This window comes from Egretta garzetta, unplaced genomic scaffold (genome assembly GCF_000687185.1).
Source record: "Egretta garzetta isolate BGI_Z169 unplaced genomic scaffold, ASM68718v1 scaffold36, whole genome shotgun sequence".
Taxonomy (NCBI): domain Eukaryota; kingdom Metazoa; phylum Chordata; class Aves; order Pelecaniformes; family Ardeidae; genus Egretta; species Egretta garzetta.
The window spans coordinates 2377586-2395482 of NW_009259975.1; the positions used below are offsets into that span (position 1 = coordinate 2377586).

General features: G+C 35.8%; 1 protein-coding gene across 1 annotated transcript in view; it reads right to left on the reverse strand.

Moving 5' to 3' along the window:
- The window catches only part of SNTG1 (syntrophin gamma 1), a 158891-nt gene extending 146895 nt beyond the window's left edge, over positions 1 to 11996 (reverse strand). The window contains exons 1-2 of the mRNA XM_035895882.1: positions 11970 to 11996; positions 11396 to 11530 (exon numbers count right to left, since the gene is read on the reverse strand). Coding sequence (XP_035751775.1) covers positions 11396 to 11530; positions 11970 to 11996 — 162 coding nt within the window. The remainder of the gene's footprint in view (positions 1 to 11395; positions 11531 to 11969) is intronic.
- Between the last annotated feature and the right edge of the window lie 5901 nt (positions 11997 to 17897).

The window sequence follows — 17897 nt, forward strand, 5'->3', positions numbered from 1 at the left end:
AATTTAATCCAAAAGGAATACAGCTTGTGTACTCCAAGACCACTCAGTGATGTGAACCAAAGCATGATAAGTGCACATGATCCAGAAATTCATTTCAAAGCACAGTCCTGATCCAAATTAAAAAACTAATACAAACACAGCCACTGTTGACCTCAGAGCTATGGTTTAAAAAATTGTAACCAAAGACTTAAAGGGTGTTGTTGAAGAGAGAATTATTTAAAGCAGCCCATTTTTTTTTCCTTTTAATTCTCATCCTAAAATTTGTTCTGTAAAAACTGTAGGCTAGTATCTATCTTAGATACGAAGATTTACAAAAAAAGACTTTTTTTTTCCCTAGTCTCTCTTGTTGACTTTATTCCCAAAGATCATTTAGAATTAGTGAATTTGGTAAAGTAAAAAAATCTTAGTAGCAGGTACACCATATGTCCAGATGCAAATATATGGAATACATAGATTTTTGAACACCCTCTACATGTGTTCTAGATTTTATACTCATTTCATTATATATATTGCATAGCATAAGTCTGCATATATATATTATTTATAAATGTTAATGTGTTTCACCACAATCAACATAGATTGCCAGTGTCAATCAGGTTTGAACAAGTCTCTCATCAGAAACATACCAGTGAAGGAGAGGATGAAATACCTACAGAGCTATTTTTTCCTCCTTACTTCATATACAGAAAGGAAAAGGAAGGATGTTGGGCTACCACATAAGAGTTTTGGAAAACTGATATTGCTGAATTTGGGGGCAAATCCAGTTGCCTTCTTTCTTTTTCACATTTGTGCAACAGCAGAAAGAGCAAGCATAAACTAGTCCAATGTTTTGGATAGCAAGACAAAATGGATTTCATAGCCTAAATAAATAAATTTAGTCTCATTCTAACACTCATAAATGTTTAATCTAATAAAGAGGTATATAATTTTTCTTTTACATGGCCAAATGTTTCAATTTTTTTTTTAACAATTGAAATGCATGAAAAAAATATACTCTTATATTTGTAACCCACAAGTGAATGTGTAGCATGGAAATAGAGGAATATATGACTCTCCTGTACCAGCCATGTGTTTCTGTGCTCTTCAGAGGGACCAGAAGAGCCTTCTTGAATCTCAACTCACACCTTCTAGGAAGGAACTTTCATAACAAAGTTCCCAGAAACTGAGTTCAGTCCACAGAGTTATTTCACTTCAGGCCACAAACTGTGCTTAGAAAACCTTTTGTCTGCCAGGAGGATCCAGCCACAGGTAACACTGCAGACAATACATTCAGGATAAAGCAGTATAGGCTACAGTCCGATGTGTGGTCTAAGCTGAGTTTACACAAACAAACATGAAACACTCAGCTGTGGCTCCACTGGTAGCTGTATTTTTCCTTTTAGTTCCACCTCTTTTCCAGCTCCAGCTTGTGTTGAACATCTGCTTAAGAACAGAAGCTTGACTTGTACACTCTAGTCATTTTTGTTATACATATTCAAATCAAATAGAAAATCTTGTTACCTAAGAAGATGTTGAAAAACAGCAACCTTTTAATAAACTGGCTTAATATTATTACATTGACCATGAATGGAATAAAGACTATCACACTTCACAATTAAATTTCAAATGAAGTAGTGTGCTCAGTGAAAAACATAAATCTTCATTAAAATTTGTAGTTCATGATATGTCAGTAGTCACTGTAAAATTTAAATAGTGGCATCTGAGTATATTCTAAGGTGGAGCTATGCTTTTAAAAAGCCTAATATAAAGCTGCCCTGCAGAATATTTCTATCCTTGTTGTTTTTTCTTAGCACAACATACACACAAGTACCCATATAAAAGAGTCAATAAAATATCCTTTCTGGTTTTCACTCAATTGAAGGCAGAGTCAGGCCAGCCCTGAAAACACCTGATTTGGGGTCTTTTGTGAGTTTACCAGTGCTGTCTGACAGGAAACCAGAAATATTTTACACTGGAGTTTGGCATTACTTTTTAAGAGAAAGAAATGAAAACTTCAGAAACACTTTGCTAGCATTGCAGGTTACTAAATAGACAAAACTACGTAAAGGTAAGCAAAAGGAACAGAAAAAGTTCAAGTAAGGGTAATTTTCCAGCACAACACAATTTATTTGAGGGTTTCATCTGGTATTTTTTCTAGGTTTTTTTTTCTATCTTGATTGAGAATAGATATTATATATTTTGGGTCTGGACTGTTAGTAAATCTAATTGAACTTTTAAAACATACTGCAAACTAGGTCCACTTGAGTGATGTGTTATGTGTAATGAAAGCACTGCATTGTATTTGACCCAAGTTAATTCAACACACTTCTCAGCCTTACAATAAAGAAAGATTACTTTGGTGTATCTTAAGTGTAAAGACTTACATATTCTTCACACAATAGCTATCAATTACAAATGTGCAAACAATTAATGATCTTCAAGAATACAAATCAGAATTACATAGGAGTTATATTTTTCATTAGTAAACATCAACAATCCCCTACTCTGCAACTGCAAACCTCACATAAACAATACAGTGAAACAGCTTTTCCAGTACTGTCAGAACCATCACTCATTCTATACGCCAGAATTTTGGTTTAGGATTAGACCCCAGTTCTGATCAGCTCCTCTTTTTTTATCCAGAAGTTTAGAAGAAAAAAATTAGGACTCATCTAACCACAGTAAATCCATCTAAAACTGAGCCATTGGTCAAGGCAACTCTTCTCATGTAATCAGTAAAGAAAAAACAAATAGATTCAATCCAGGTGAGTCAAAGCAGGTGCCCAAGTTAGGTAATAATCATCTTCATCATCTATATCCTCCACTGAGTATACAGCCAAATTTAACTTTTGAAAGATGGATCCCTCCCTTCAGAGTTGCAAAGTAACTTGAATAAGTATTTTGATGGCAGATACCAGCTCTGAAATGTCTGGCCAGAAAACCTTTTTATCCAAGTAAGTTTTTCTTTGTGACTTGCATAACTTGCATGTAACTTTTTGTATGTGACTTGCAAAAAACCCAAACCAAGCTTCATTTTCAGTGTCATCTTCAACCAAGGTGAACTGAATAAACCTTGTCTGAAAAGCACTATATTTTAATGTAAAATAATATTTTAATATAATGATTAATACAATAAAGAAGTTTGACCGGCAAACTGACACAAATTATTTTGTTCTGATGCCTTTAATTAGCATTTCAAATGAACAATGACAGTAATAAAATGCTTTTCACTAGTCTAATAGCTTTAAGTTCTTCAAATGCTTTACAACTACTCATTAATAAAAGATGGTGACAACTCTGGAAGGCAACAAATTTTGTACCAGTGAAGAAGTGCTCTGAGTATCCTGATTGACCATTTATGCTGTTCCAGGTTAAAGATAGTGCTGCACCATTGACTCCAACTACCTGCTTAAAATAAAATCTAACAAAAAATCTGTCAGCTGTAGATTTGTCTATTAATATTTTACTTAGTTTCACTTTCCCCTCTCTTTGCACAGGGTAGTATTCTACCCTGATTGAATTTGCGATGGTTTGGCTAAAAAAATGTCCTCTGAGCTTGTAATTCCATTATCACATTTGTTATCTACATGATGCCAAACAGAGGGAAAGTTAGAGCTCCTAGGCCCCTTAAATGCAAGATTCAGAGCAGTGTTTTAGAAGCTGCTTCCTGGAACAGAACAAAAGGAGTTATCATTTTATTGAAAAACTCAAAGCTGCTGCCAAGCTGTCAGCATTTTCCATGCCTCTAACTCAGAAAATTCCTCATCCACACATATGTTCATTGACTGGAAAGGAGAGCTAAGACTTTTGCCAAAAAAATTCTTCCTCAGAGCTATTCAGTGAAACAGAAGCAATGCTTTTTAGGCTTCCATTAAAGAGGTATTAAAACGTCTCCTTAAAATCCATATGATCTTCTTGAGATCATAGACATCATCTTAAATAAGATTAGAAATGAAGAATGACCTTGTGAGCACACGGCAACAGTGAATAGTCAGGAAAGGAAAACGCAGAATCCTATGTAATCATTGCCTATTTACAATTAGGCAAGAGTTAATGGTATTTTTAGCAGTTAAATCTCAGGGCATGGTACAGATTCAAATATTTCATACTGACTGGTATGTGAGGTAAAAGAAAGTTTATAATTGCTTAACTGACTTTTAACAATAATTATTAATTAGTAATACTTTCAAATTATTTATTCTGTATAATGTAAACCAGTAATCTAATGTCATCTAATAATTTGTTTCTATGAAAACAGTCAAGAGTTGAACAAAAGGATGAAGAAACTTCAAAACTCTTCATAAAACTAAGTTAACAGTGTGTGAAACTTCAATATTCCATTACTCACCCTTTTCACTAAGATATAAACATCACACTTTCAATTAGGGACACTGGTGTGTCTGGTTATTCATCTTACAAGAGTAAAGGTATGAAGAATTAATTTGTCTAGGACAGAAAACAAGACCTCTTTTCACAGTGAATAGGACAGACACCAAGGTACTATACATACGTCAGAACATGGAAAAAAAGCTAAATGGGTGCAGGACAAAACAGTAGGTGGGAAAAAAGGAATAGAAATTGAGAGGAGTCTACAATAGCACAGTGACATGGAAAAATATAGGGGGAAAGGGAGGAAAATGTTTGAATATAATTTTTAAAATGTAATAGTAAAAATACAGATATAATCAATACATCGGAAGCAACTTCATAGATTAACCTGTTAATATTTTTTGCCATAATATCTTCAAGGCCATGCTCTGATGTAGTTTATCAGCTACAAGTAATCCCACTTCATTTTGAAGTAAGAAAATGTCATGAAATTTTTTTTCTATTGAATTATTTCATATATTTTCAAGAAGGGAGATTTTATATCCCCTTTTTGGTAATGCTTTTCTCTTTCTTACTGTAATTTCTTTGGATTAATTGACATGAGCAGTCAAACTTCACACTCATTCTGAGTGTAAAGGACACAAGACACGGGTCAGTCACATTTCCAATTTGAATTAATAGTGTTAACAAGGTTTGCCAGGAGACTTGCTCATCTGCTAACAACTTCCATCGTGTGACATTTGAAGTTTGTCTCTCATTTCCTCATGTAACTGGAGAAGGTTGGCAATAAGGGATGGCGGCAGAATGGAAATTGGAAATCCTCCTTCCTCTGCAGCAGTATGGTAAATGCAGCTGTGTTGAGTAGACTGTGTGGAATGAGCAAGAGCACTCAAGCCTTGGCTTGGTCTCACTTCAAAATGTTCCCTGTCCTACAGCATATGCCCAAAAGCAGAAACATTCACCTAAATACTTATAAAAATACTACTTGTAGGATTGATTTATTTCAAAATATTTTTAATATAAAAATAAAAGAGAAAAAAACCACAACCCCAGATTCAGTATGGATCTGAATTCCCACTAGGCTCTGTAATGAACACCCTCTGTAGTTCCTTGATAGCTGTTTTCTTGTTTGCGATGTTTTTCTCTTTTTCTGGGGGAAAAACCTTCTTTCAACTTAGGTTGTCCGTAAATAATCATATTTACATCTGTCAGTTCTAGGTTGTCACTTAAAAGCTGTCTAGAATGGCAGGGAAAAAAAAAGTTACCACCACCTGATAGATATTTGACGACTTCTGTGAGAAAATGGATTCACTCCACTGAATAGCTGACAGATACCAACATGATAAAAAAAAAAAAAAAAAAAAAAAAAGTCACCATTCTTTCTGGTAGCTTTGTGAAAGTAACAAGAACGGAAAGTGCTTGAAAGGTGACCTATCTGTGCACATATTTGCAATTCTCTCCAGGACAGGGAGTTTCATTTTGGCACTGTTCATATTATTCAATCACATATCAGAATCAAAACAGTAAATAAATACAGAAATAACTACAATACAGAAAACAAATCAAAACCATATGTTTATTATTTTAAGCTTTTCACTTTTTCCTTCGTTTATTTTTCTACTCATTAACATTCCTAATGTTAACTGAACTTGTTTTACCTACACCAAGATAAATGAAAAGAAAATTTTAAACTCTCAAAAGGGAATGATCCAATGTTAACAGATTTAAAATTCACTCTCAGAATGTCTCCAAAACTGTAAAACGTGCAAGCAAGGGAAATGTCGTAACTTCATCTAACTGCTCAGGTAAATCACAGTTAAGGGATATGTTCTGAAATGAAACGCTTAAAAATACTCAAATAAAAAAAAAAAACCAAGAAAAATGTGCTATTGTGCAAAGTTTATAAGTTGAAAAACTATTTCTAACACAATTTATTGTTCTGTTATACCATATTGGTATAGAGTTATAAATCTTTCAACACAGTTGATTTCACAATAGCAAAAAGACAACTTTAAAAGTTATATATAATATGTTCTTATCTTTACAAGAGAAAGAATGACTGTGTGATTAATAATGCCAGAAACCAGGTCTGGCTACAGTTCAACAATTTATGTCTGTTACTTTCTGACCTTGGAAAAGGTGTTTATTGATGAAGGTTTTTTTCTCTACCAAAAACCCAATTACAGACCATAGGTTACATTTGTATATATTTATATCTACCTCAGTTAAATCCTTGAACAAATGCCATACAACTCCAAGAGCTGTTGCTCTATAAATTCACCAAAATGTGCATTTGCGTTTTATTAGTATTGAAATTATGATCTTCACATCAATCTCCCAAAAAGATCCTTAATTTAAAAAAAAAATATTAATGTTTAATGAAATTATGCATTGCCAAACAGCAGCATAGAATTACATTACTCGAAGGAAATGAGAATCATCTGTATGTTATCATCAGGTGAGTTAGCAGTATTCTTGAAAATCTATGACTCTTTAACAGAACCTTTAAGAAAATTATGTAAAAATGCAAACTGTCCTGGTAGCTGAACTTAGCAATTTGCCAGCTGCTCACAGTTTATTTTCAGTCTCTTAGAAAAACAGTAGCTGATTCAGATCACCCATCTTGTCAGATGGTACATTGTCATATCCTTGGTTTATGGATCTTACACGCACATGTATTCTATTAGAAAAATTTCTGAGTACAATTAGCAAACAAATAAAATCTATTAAAAAAAAAAGAAGAAGAAAAAAATACCGCTCCCTAGACAGATGAACTACTTCTCTTGATAAAACACAATAATCCTTCTACTTCAATTTCAGACGTTCATGAAGTGATTGAAAGTGTGAGGATTAACTCTAAAAATTTTTTTTAATTCTTATATTGCAAAGATTAAAAATTTTCCTAGGACTAAATCTACTGAAGAGTCACATTTCAGATCAGACATGTGATATCCTAGGCTATTCCTTCTCCCATCATAATTTTCAGCAAGGTCATTATTAGGCCATCCTTATTAGTCCAGGCTATTGACCTACACATCTAAAAAGACCAGGAGTTGTCTTACTGCACATTGTCATCTGGAACACCATATAGCAAACTTTTTTGAGTATAATTTCATGTAATTCAAGAAATACATTTAAAAGGAAACATAGAATAAAGATCTGTGCTTCTGCCATCAATACTGATGAAGTTCCTACATGATTTAATACAGCTGTTTTCAGGGCATTTCTTTTTCAGATGAAAAGAGTAAAGATCCTAACTGTTCTGTACCACAATAAATTGCCATGGAGATTTATGAAGACTATAATTATAAGAAAGCTGTCTGTTGGCAATACCACAATTACAAAAAAATATTTTCATAAATCATAGAATCACTTTGGCTGGAAAAGACCTTTAAGATCATTGAGTCCAACCTTTAACCTAACACTGCCATCCCACCACTAAACCATGTCCCTAAGCACCTCATCCACCCATCTTTTAAATACCTCCAGGGATGAGGACTCAACCACCTCCCTGGGCAGCCCATTTCAATGCTTGACAACCCTTTCGGTGAAGAAGTTTTTCTTAATGTCTAGCCTAAACCTGCCCTGGTGCAACTTCAAACCATTCCCCCTTGTCCTATCGTCCATTACCAGGGAGAAGAGGCCGACCCCCACCTCACTACAGCCTCCTTTCAGGCAGTTGTAGAGGGCAATAAGGTCTCCCCTCAGCCTCTTCTTCTCCAGACTAAACAACCCCAGTTCCCTCAGCCACTCCTCATATGACTTATGCTCCAGACCTCTCACCAGCTTGGTTGCTCTCCTCTGGACATGTTCCAGCAATGCAACATCTTTCTTGTAGTGAGAGGCCCAAAACTTAACACAGTATTCGAGGTGCGGCCTCACCGGCACCGAGTACAGGGGCACGACCACTTCCCTACTCCTGCTGGCCACACTATTCCTGATACAAGCCAGGATGACATTGGCCTTCTTGTGAGGCTCCAGTAATTTAGGGGAGAAAAAAGCATACCTGATTTAACACTCACCAGTCTTATCTTCCAATTTTCCCACATAGAGACTCATGGATATCTTCAGAACACAAGCTACTCCAACTCAGGCATACACTTACCATACTGTAAAGACTCTCTACATGCCCAGATTTAATCTGGATTAGTAAAGATGCTGCCTTCTAGGCTTTGAGTTTCACAAAATATTCTCAAAAAAGAGAATAAAGAAATGTCTGAAACACTTATTAATCCAACGGATGCTCAAATTTAGATCTAATCCATGATCATTTGAATGTTCTTTGATGGAATTGTTACAGGTATAATTACTGCAGGACCCTCACAAACACTGTAATTTTGTTCAGCCTACTAAAGAAACAGATGCTTTCTTTTTTAGTTTTTAACACTGTTTAGTTTGCTTATGATCTTTTATGCATTTTATTTTCTTACTCCAAATTGTATACAATGAAAGAAGAAACAAGGTTCCTTTGCACCCCTGGAGTTTTGGGAAAGTCAAACTGTTTTCCACCAAAAAGGAAGTGTTTAAATTAAGAACTAGGTCCTTATCCCATGTACTCACATTAGGCAGCACCTCATTCCTAAGGAGCCATTGATTTCATTTAGATTATTCCGCAGGATGCAGATCAGGATACTGCTGGAACGTTAAGTGCCTGTTTAAAGTCTGTCCCACACAGAGGAGCTTCAGACCCAACAAACAGAAGAGATACTGTTCTAACTAGAAACATAGTAATAGCCTTTCGTTCCTTCACAGTGCAGAAGTGATTAAGTAAAACATTATAATCAAATTATTTGAAGATTATTAAAACAGATTAAAAAGAACTTGTACTGTAGCTACTTGTCTGTAAAATTTAACAGTTATTATTCCTCAGTTAAAAATTTTATTTTTATTCTTTAGAGTTTATTCTATGAGTCATTCAGTGTCAGTCACTAATGAAAACACTTGCGCTTGCTCTTGCTCTGTAGAATGAATGTAAAAGAAAAATAAGTGTGGTCAGTCATTTAGAATGACGGAAAGAACAAAAGAAAATCAACCAAGCAAGGTAAAAGGTAAGAAAAACAAACAAACAAACAAAAAGGAAACCTAATAAATCAGGAATGAAAATGAGGGAAAAAAATGCAAAAGAAAGGAAACCTGCGGGACTTGCCTGATCATGCTGTACAATCAAAGCACCTGGTTCCAGGTGACTTAAATGGCCCGTGACAAAAGGACAGTTAACTGTCTGTGAAATGCCAGTCATCCTGAGATGGAATGAACCTACTGATTCAAGACCAAGTCTTAATCCCAGAGGAAATCAGTGTAAAGTGCTTAAGTCACTAGCCTAACAATGACACTTCCAAGAGAAAGGAAACTCCTCATCACCACACTAATATTGATCAGTTAATGAGTTATGCATTCATTGGGCAAATAAGATAGGGGGAGTGTAATTGGTGAAGCAAATCATCCACTATTTTCTACAGTGCCATTGCAAAACTAAAGAGGGCAAAACTGTAAGAGAAAGCCTTGCTGTGAAATTGAAAAAAAAAAAACAAACATGCATTTCATGAAGACATTTAAATAACAAGTTCAGCAGAAGTAATAGATATTACAGCATAATAATGAAAGCCATATTTCTTAGTGATAAAATATTTTAATAAATGCCAGAATGGGGTTGGTGGAGTAACGGTGCCACAGTGTGTGTTGGTAATTGAGCAACTACAGCCTGAGCTTGAACTCAGAATTTCTTTCTGCCTGCGCTGCTAGATGTCCTGTATGTTGAGGAACAGTACGGTCTGAGTTGCAAAGGGAGCACCTATATTCCATATAAAGCACACAGACCTGTATTAGTAAATTGGATTTGTATAGCATGAAACTGTCAAAAGCTAATGTCAGATTTGTCGTGCAACTAAACCCAGCCTGTATGGAGTCAGTGTAGGCAGCGTGTTCCTCTTGTTTTGGAGAAAAACTCAGAACCATTCACCTTGAGATGCTCATAACAGTGAGATGGATTCTCCTATACATTTTCCATTAATCTTCCACACTGTTCGCACTATTAACATTCTACCAATTTATTTCTGGTTTCTGCTTTGTATCTTTTTATTGCAGCGGCAGCAATTAATTAATAAAACAGACAGACATAATAGCAGTCACATAACATTTGCATAAACAGATATTACACTACTATGCCTCACAAGATTTAACGTGAAATCCTATGATAATTTCATGAAGCTCAAAGGGAGAGCTGAATGTTTATGATACTTTCCCATAAAACTTAAAAATACCTCTACAAAATATAATTACAGTATCTATAAAAATGTCTATAAAAATGAATAGTAAATGGTTTCTATTATTTTTAGCTATCTTCTATAATTAAATAAAAACTCAGTATTACAATAATTCCAAAGCCTACAATATTATTCTATGTAACATTTTACAGATCTTCCAAATAATTGTCTACAAAGCTCAGTTTCTTACCCACAAAATTCAATATGATGCTTAAATAAGAAATCTGATACATCATGTAAAAACAGTAATACAGAAATCACACTATTACACTGTTCCAGCTGAAGTCCATCTTTATTAACATGACGTGCTGGTAAAACTAGTGACCCTTGCAGCATTGGACTGGCAGCATGCATGAAGTCTGGTGCTGTGCTACCATATGAAGCAACCGAAGGAGGATACCAGATAATTCCCCTACCAGCAAAGCCCTGCCGTAACAGTTACCCATCAACTGCCTTATCATCTCTACAGACAATACTCAGATATGTACATACATTGTGGTGGTGTATTCTCCACAAAAATCACTCCTTGTGTCATTCCTATTGCATTCAGTGGCTCCAATAGACAAGGGAGAGTGCAGAGAAACGATATGCATATAACTTATTCATTATCTTATTGCTGCTTCTTAGATGAGTATTGCTAAGATTTATTTTCAAAAGATGATATATTAAAATGCACTTAGTGTTAACAGTATAAAATGAAAAATCAAACTGTGAGATTAAGCGCATACATATGCGTGTGCACGCACTCACACACACACACATACACACAAAGTATTTTTGCTTTGTATAAAGTACATCTTAAAGAAAAAATAAAAACTACTTACACCAGAATAGAAAGGCTCACCAGACACACAGATCACATCCTGCTCCTGGATCATCAAAATATCTTTGGCTAAGTGCAGTCGCACCTTGAAAGGCTCCTGGTTACCATCCTGCAGCAAACAAACCCCTGTCTTTGTCTTCAAAGGAAGGAATAAAGAAAAAAGTTTTCTCAGTTAGCACTTTGCATTGCTAGAAGCATATTTCGAAACACAATAGCTGAGAGATAGGTACAGGTACCATAAACACGTCAACAAATATCCAAAACTATTACCAGTGATTGCTGTATTTATTTACTCTGCTCAGACTACAAGAGAGAGATGGTTACAGTAGCAACTAGCGAAGGCAGATTTTGCAATAATAAGGCGCTATTCTGCCCGTGATGTATTTGTGAAACTCCTTTCAAATTGCTTCAGAGCAGCTGTGCTCTTACTTTCCATCTTTGTATTAAATGACGACACCTCACTTGGACATGAAATAAAAACTGATGTTCCACATATTACACCAATTATGGCGCAGAAATACATACAATAAAACCTCCAAATTAGCCAGATGTGAGCTCTTACGGCCTACACGAACCTGTTTGTGGGCTTTTTCCTGATCCATGAGCACAACACTGACTTATGCTTTTATGTTCTTTTTCAAATGAGGATGCTGAAGTTAAGAATAAAAGAAGAGAGATCAAAGATGCAACTTCTTCTAGTAGTTTACTTCTTGCTCCACTTCTGTATTTTATGTTTATGGTTAGAGGTCAGGAATTCCGTAGGATTCTTCAATATACAATCAGTGAATTTCCTAAAATTTAGCAGTGTCTTTGTGGTAGTACCTATCTATGCTACTTTTTTGGGCATTATTCAAAAGACGTTTGAGCAGTGAAAAAGTCTGAAGATATAAGCACCTGCAGTATTTAAACATTTTTCCCTGAAGGCTGTGTTGAAAATAGCACTCTTTACAACACTTCATAAATAGATGGAAGTCGTGTTGGTATAACATTTTTGATATGAGAAATTTGCTTACAAACAATTTAAAAATTTAGCCTTATGACATGTAATTTACCAGTATTAGATATCTATGGCGATTTAGATAGGTATTGGTTATATGCATGCATGTTTGTATCTCAGAAGAAAATTCATATAGAAAAAGTATTTAAGATCTTGGACTCATCAGTGTCAATAATAAAACTTCCATTGTCTTCATTCAGGTCAGATTTCAATCCACTGTCTGTAAAAAGCTGGCTTGACAGGAGATCAAGGAAACAAAAGTCTTGCTGTGAACTTTAACTGCCAAGGTTGACCTGGCTGAATCTGAGGGCTCTTTCTCAGGCAAGAGTTTTAAAGAGGATTTGGAAGATCTCCCCATATGTGCTCTGATCCCTTACATCCATAGCATGGAAAGAACAAACATAAATATGGAACTGACAGTAGGCAACTGGCAGAAGAAAAGTTTAAATTGCTCTCAAGAGGCTTTAAAAGAGGTGGAAAGGTCGAGGACAACCTTTAAATAACTCTATATAATGTTCTCCACTGACAAACTGTTCTGTTACTTCTGCTCCATGCTCAACATTCAAACTTTGGAACTTGTTTTCCCTTGGACACCAGTAGCAAACTCAGACATAACTTTGAAAGTGCTTCTGACTTTATTGTTTTTATTCTTTTTAAACTAAGTAAGAAGAATAAATGAAGAGGTCCATGCACTGAACTCACACTGAGGTCAGTGGAAGCTCTGGTCGGAAGATATCATACAGCCTTGTTCTAATATTTAGGTATCTTTTTTTAAACAGGATGAGATAGAAACTGATTGACAAGGACAGACAAATCAAATAAATGGATCATGAAAGGAGTTACGTTTTCAGTACCACTGAAAAATTCCCTCTCATATCATACATAAAATTTTATGACATTAAAATAAAGAGAATGTAAAATAGTTACATTTCCCTGTTCCTCTCCTCATAACTTCTGCTTTACAGACAAGATGAATCCTCTTTCCATGGAGTTGTGAGCTAAGCAGCAAGTGACAATCGAAGTTGAACAAAGCGGGCTGTAGATAACTACAGGCAAATAAAAGGGGCTAGACTACAAACACCTACCACTTATAAAATGCCTTTTGTCTGCAGAAAAGTTTGCAGAGATGCCTTTCCTCCTCCCTGGATAACTGGCAGTGGGATAAATTCTGACTCTGATACACTGATTATTATAGGAACTCTGCCTTACTTGACTGAACATTTCTGATTTGGTCAATAAACCTATAAAATCTCTAAAGAGTCTTTCTGGAAAAGCTGAGGGGCTTCTTTGTGGGAATTAGAGGCACATAACCATAGCAGACACAATTAGCCATTAGAATAAAATTAAAATTCAAGTCAGTTTCTAAATGCATGTGGGCTGATCTTATTCAGTCTGAACAAGGAAACCAAGCTTGGGAACAGCAAAATATTTTGACCCTTGGAAAGATTGATCACACACACTCAGGGATCCTATTTACATCAGACAATCTAAAAAGTAATGAACCACTTTACTGTTGTTGGGCTTTATGAAAGCTGGTTTATGATACAATTCAAAATTAAATCTTCAGTTATACTACCTCCTTCCCTCTCCTACCTGAGAACAGCATTAACAACCATGTAAAGGAGAAGAATGTAGTTCAGTTTCATTAGTTAAGCTCAAGAGTAGTCCTTGAGAACAAAGACTGGAATATAATTATTTCATTATGTTTCATTTTTGTCTGCTGACTATTCCTTTTTTTCTTCTCTCCCCTGCCCACTTCAAAGCATCCGCTAAACTGAATCAAATAAAGATATGAGCTCCTGCATCCTTATCCAGACCTGGAACGTAGGGAAGATGTTCTGTATAGATGCTTTCATTTAAATTACTGTGCACACCAACATTTTTCATCCCTGTGGCCCCAGTGAAATTATTCTAGTTGGAGGGAGATCATCAGTCTAGCCTATACCCCTGCCATCCCTTACCTTTGAAGGGCTTAGATGGTGTGCATGTGTGTGTGTGGATGAGATGTGGGGGTGCAGGCTGATGTTAGCTTTTGTTCCCATTGTTCTGGTTTTGGCTGGGATAGAGTTGATTTTCTTCCTAGTCGCTGGTATAGTGCTCCAGTTTGGATTCAGCATGAGAAGAATGTTGGTAACACACTGATGGTTTAGTTGTTGCTGAGCAGTGCTTACACCAGTCAAGGACTTTTCAGCTTCCCCTGCTCTGCCAGGTGCACAAGAAGCTGGGAGGGGGCACAGCCAGGGCAGCTGACCCCAACTGGCCATAGGACGTCATGTTCAGGGGGAGCTGGCGGGGGGGAGATTGATTGCTGCTCAGGACAGGCTGGGCATCAGTCAGTGGGTGGTAAGCAATTGCATTGTGCATCACTTGATTTTATATATTCTCTTACCATTATTATTATTATTATTATTACTACTACTACTACTACTATTCTTTTCCACAGCTGTTTTATTAAACTGTCTTTATCTCAACCCATAGATTTTACTTTTTTTTCCCAACTCTCTCCCCATCCCACTGAGGGCGGGGGAGTGAGCCGGAGGCTGTGTGGAGTTCAGCTGCCAGCTAGGTTAAACCACAACACCCATTACTAATTTTTAAGAGATTTCATGAGAGGTTGTGCTAAAATTTTCCTTTCAAACCTTCGACATTTCACTGTCAGAAGGCTCTGCCCTACTCCTGACTTAGAGCAATAAAACAGCATACGGCACGTCAACTGGGCTACTGTAACTGTCAGTGTGAGGTCATGCAAGGCATCCTCTTGTGCTCAAATGTATGATAAACTGTATCACCTTACAGCAGACATGGTTAGAGAAGCATATAGTTCAGCTGATAGCAGTTTGTTAAGCCAATACACCTTGACTGGATGTTTGAGCCAAAATCCCCGGGAACATTGCCCTGCTTACATTTATACCATCCTATTTTCTTCTTCCTATTTATAGAATTTGGCACCTTTTTAAAGAGGGCAAGAGAGCTGAGTGTTTGAAGTTACACATGTTTATGAAGTGGATGAAGTAGGCTAAAGAATGGATATGAAAGCAATATACGCTGGTGAAAGAATGAGTTTCCATATGGGAGAGGAGTCAGTGACTTCAAGCAAAAGCAGTGATGAAGGAAAGTAGCGATACCGAAGTGACAGACACAGTGAATGCTGCACCTGCGCAGTTCTGCCTCTGTCACCTCATTCTACACCCTTTTAAGCTGAGTTAGAGAACACTGATGTGGCAAGAGCTGATGTCCTTGGGTTTAGAAACTGCTTTCTGTTCCTGAACTAATATAACTACAAGAGGGGCTGAACACTGATCCCTCTTTGCTTTGCCACATCAGTCTGTGTTGAACTTTCTGCTTCAGATCACTACCAGAGAACAGTATAGGTTGGCAGACCCCTCAAGGCAGACTGCTTCTACAAAGGATATGGTCACACTCAGATGATTATTAGCAACATGGCAGTGAAAAAAGGCTGTTTAAAAATCTTTTTCCTTTATACTCTGGCTGACAGCACATTGTACATATTGGCTGTGTATAAGATCTGGCCCTAATAACTTTTCTAAAAGAAATGCTTACATACCATAAACAGCTTGGTGCAATATATATAAACTTCACAAATATTTAAGAATTAATTTCAGAGGAAATACATATGAAGACTACAGTTTATACATTTATGCTAGCAGCAGAGCATCTACCAAACATATACCAAAATCAATACTCTATAAGAAACATCTTTAAAGTTACCTATTGATTTCAAAGTCCGTTTCCTGCAAGACTTCCAATATATTTTTTTTTTGTTTATCTGGCCTAAATAAGACTATTGGCATGCTTTCTACTGAAGAAATTTTTTTTGTTTACATATTTCTCTATTTGTTGTTTTCCTTGTCATTTATGATAAGGAAAAAAAAATCTAAAACTTTTTCTATGTTTTGTTCTGGAGGAGATTTATTCAGTATTTCAGGCAATTTAAAATACTCTTCATTAGTTTTCAAGACTTGACAATTTCTTTTTATATATGCTATTTTATCTATTCCTTCTGCCTTATGGTAATAAAACAATTTGGTTAGCTTTGCTTCTTCTAGTTTCAAATCAGTAGGAAGACTTCAACAGATTCCCAGAATAGTTTAGTCCATGAACGAGTGCAAGAAAGGAAGAGAAAAAAACCTCTCATCACATTTTCTATGCAAGGTGGCCTGGATTTTAAGTTTCTGCTTTGGCTGCTATGTCCTAAAATACATAAACCTCTGCAGTTTAGTTTTAAGTCCTGAAATTTGTTTCTACCATCAAAAATATGGTAACATTAAGGAGAATAGGTTGCAGAAACTGCTTTAAATGTGTACGTGGTTCTCTTCAGATGAATATCTACACTTTTGGATGCTTATTTGAATCGAAGTTGACCTCTGAGTATTTGGAGATATGCCTGTCACTGCTTTATAATCGCAAGTATAATAATGAAAAGGGAAACTGAATCAGAGGTATAAGGCAGTACTGGCAATGAATACAAGAGGTAGGAATATGTATCAGAACCACATAAAGGATGTTTTTTAAATGGTCCAGCTACTCATTCTGTGGAGGTGTTGCTAGCATAAGTGAAAAGCACTTATATTGTCAAAAATTGGAATGCAGCCCAGACACACAGGGATGTGTTCAGCTCATCATTCTTCTATCAGATACCAACATTTTCCAATCCAAAGGACAGCAAGTCCATTCCTGCATATGAATTTTACACTCCAACCTGAAAGAATCGCAGGGAAATGTAGAATTTGGACTTAATCTAGTTTTCTTTTGATTTTCCAGGTATTTGCCAGGTAAGTATTTGGCTATGGCATTCTTCACAAGTGATTTTCTAAAAAGAATAAAGTCTTACAGAGAATTTTCTTGTTTCATACAGTCTGATTAATTCAGTATGTAAATTAGACATTTGAAAAAAATAGATATATTTAAACTAATATATGTATAGGAGCTTTTTACTGAACTAAGGCACTTTTATAGAGCAAAAGCTTTCATTTTCTGACACTGTAAGGAAAAAGTTTTGATGTCTGAATTGTCAATGAGTTTACTGGGATTAGTAAACATTACAATTGAGGCCAAGAGATAAAATAATATAAAATTGAAGGCTATTGTGAGAACATATATATTTCTCCAAATTTAATTCATCTATTACAGAACTTTCTCACAGGCATTGTAAATTGCCAGTCATTTTCCACCTTGTGATTTTGGGATTAAATTATGAGTTGAAGGTGAATTTAAGAAAAACAAAACCACAAACCCAAGATATTAGAAATCCCACCATTGCCATTTCACAGCATTTATAAACAAAGGAAATCATCAGCTTAGGCTGAGATGTGTATATCAGAAAATGGCAAATAGTGGTCAATAGACCTGTGAACAACAGAATGTATCAAATTATAAAGTTCATGAAGTCTACAAGAATATTTATAGGAATCATAAAGCAGAGGACAAAGAAACAGTTTACCAATTCAAACTAATCCTTCAAAGAAACAATGGACAGTACTGTAAA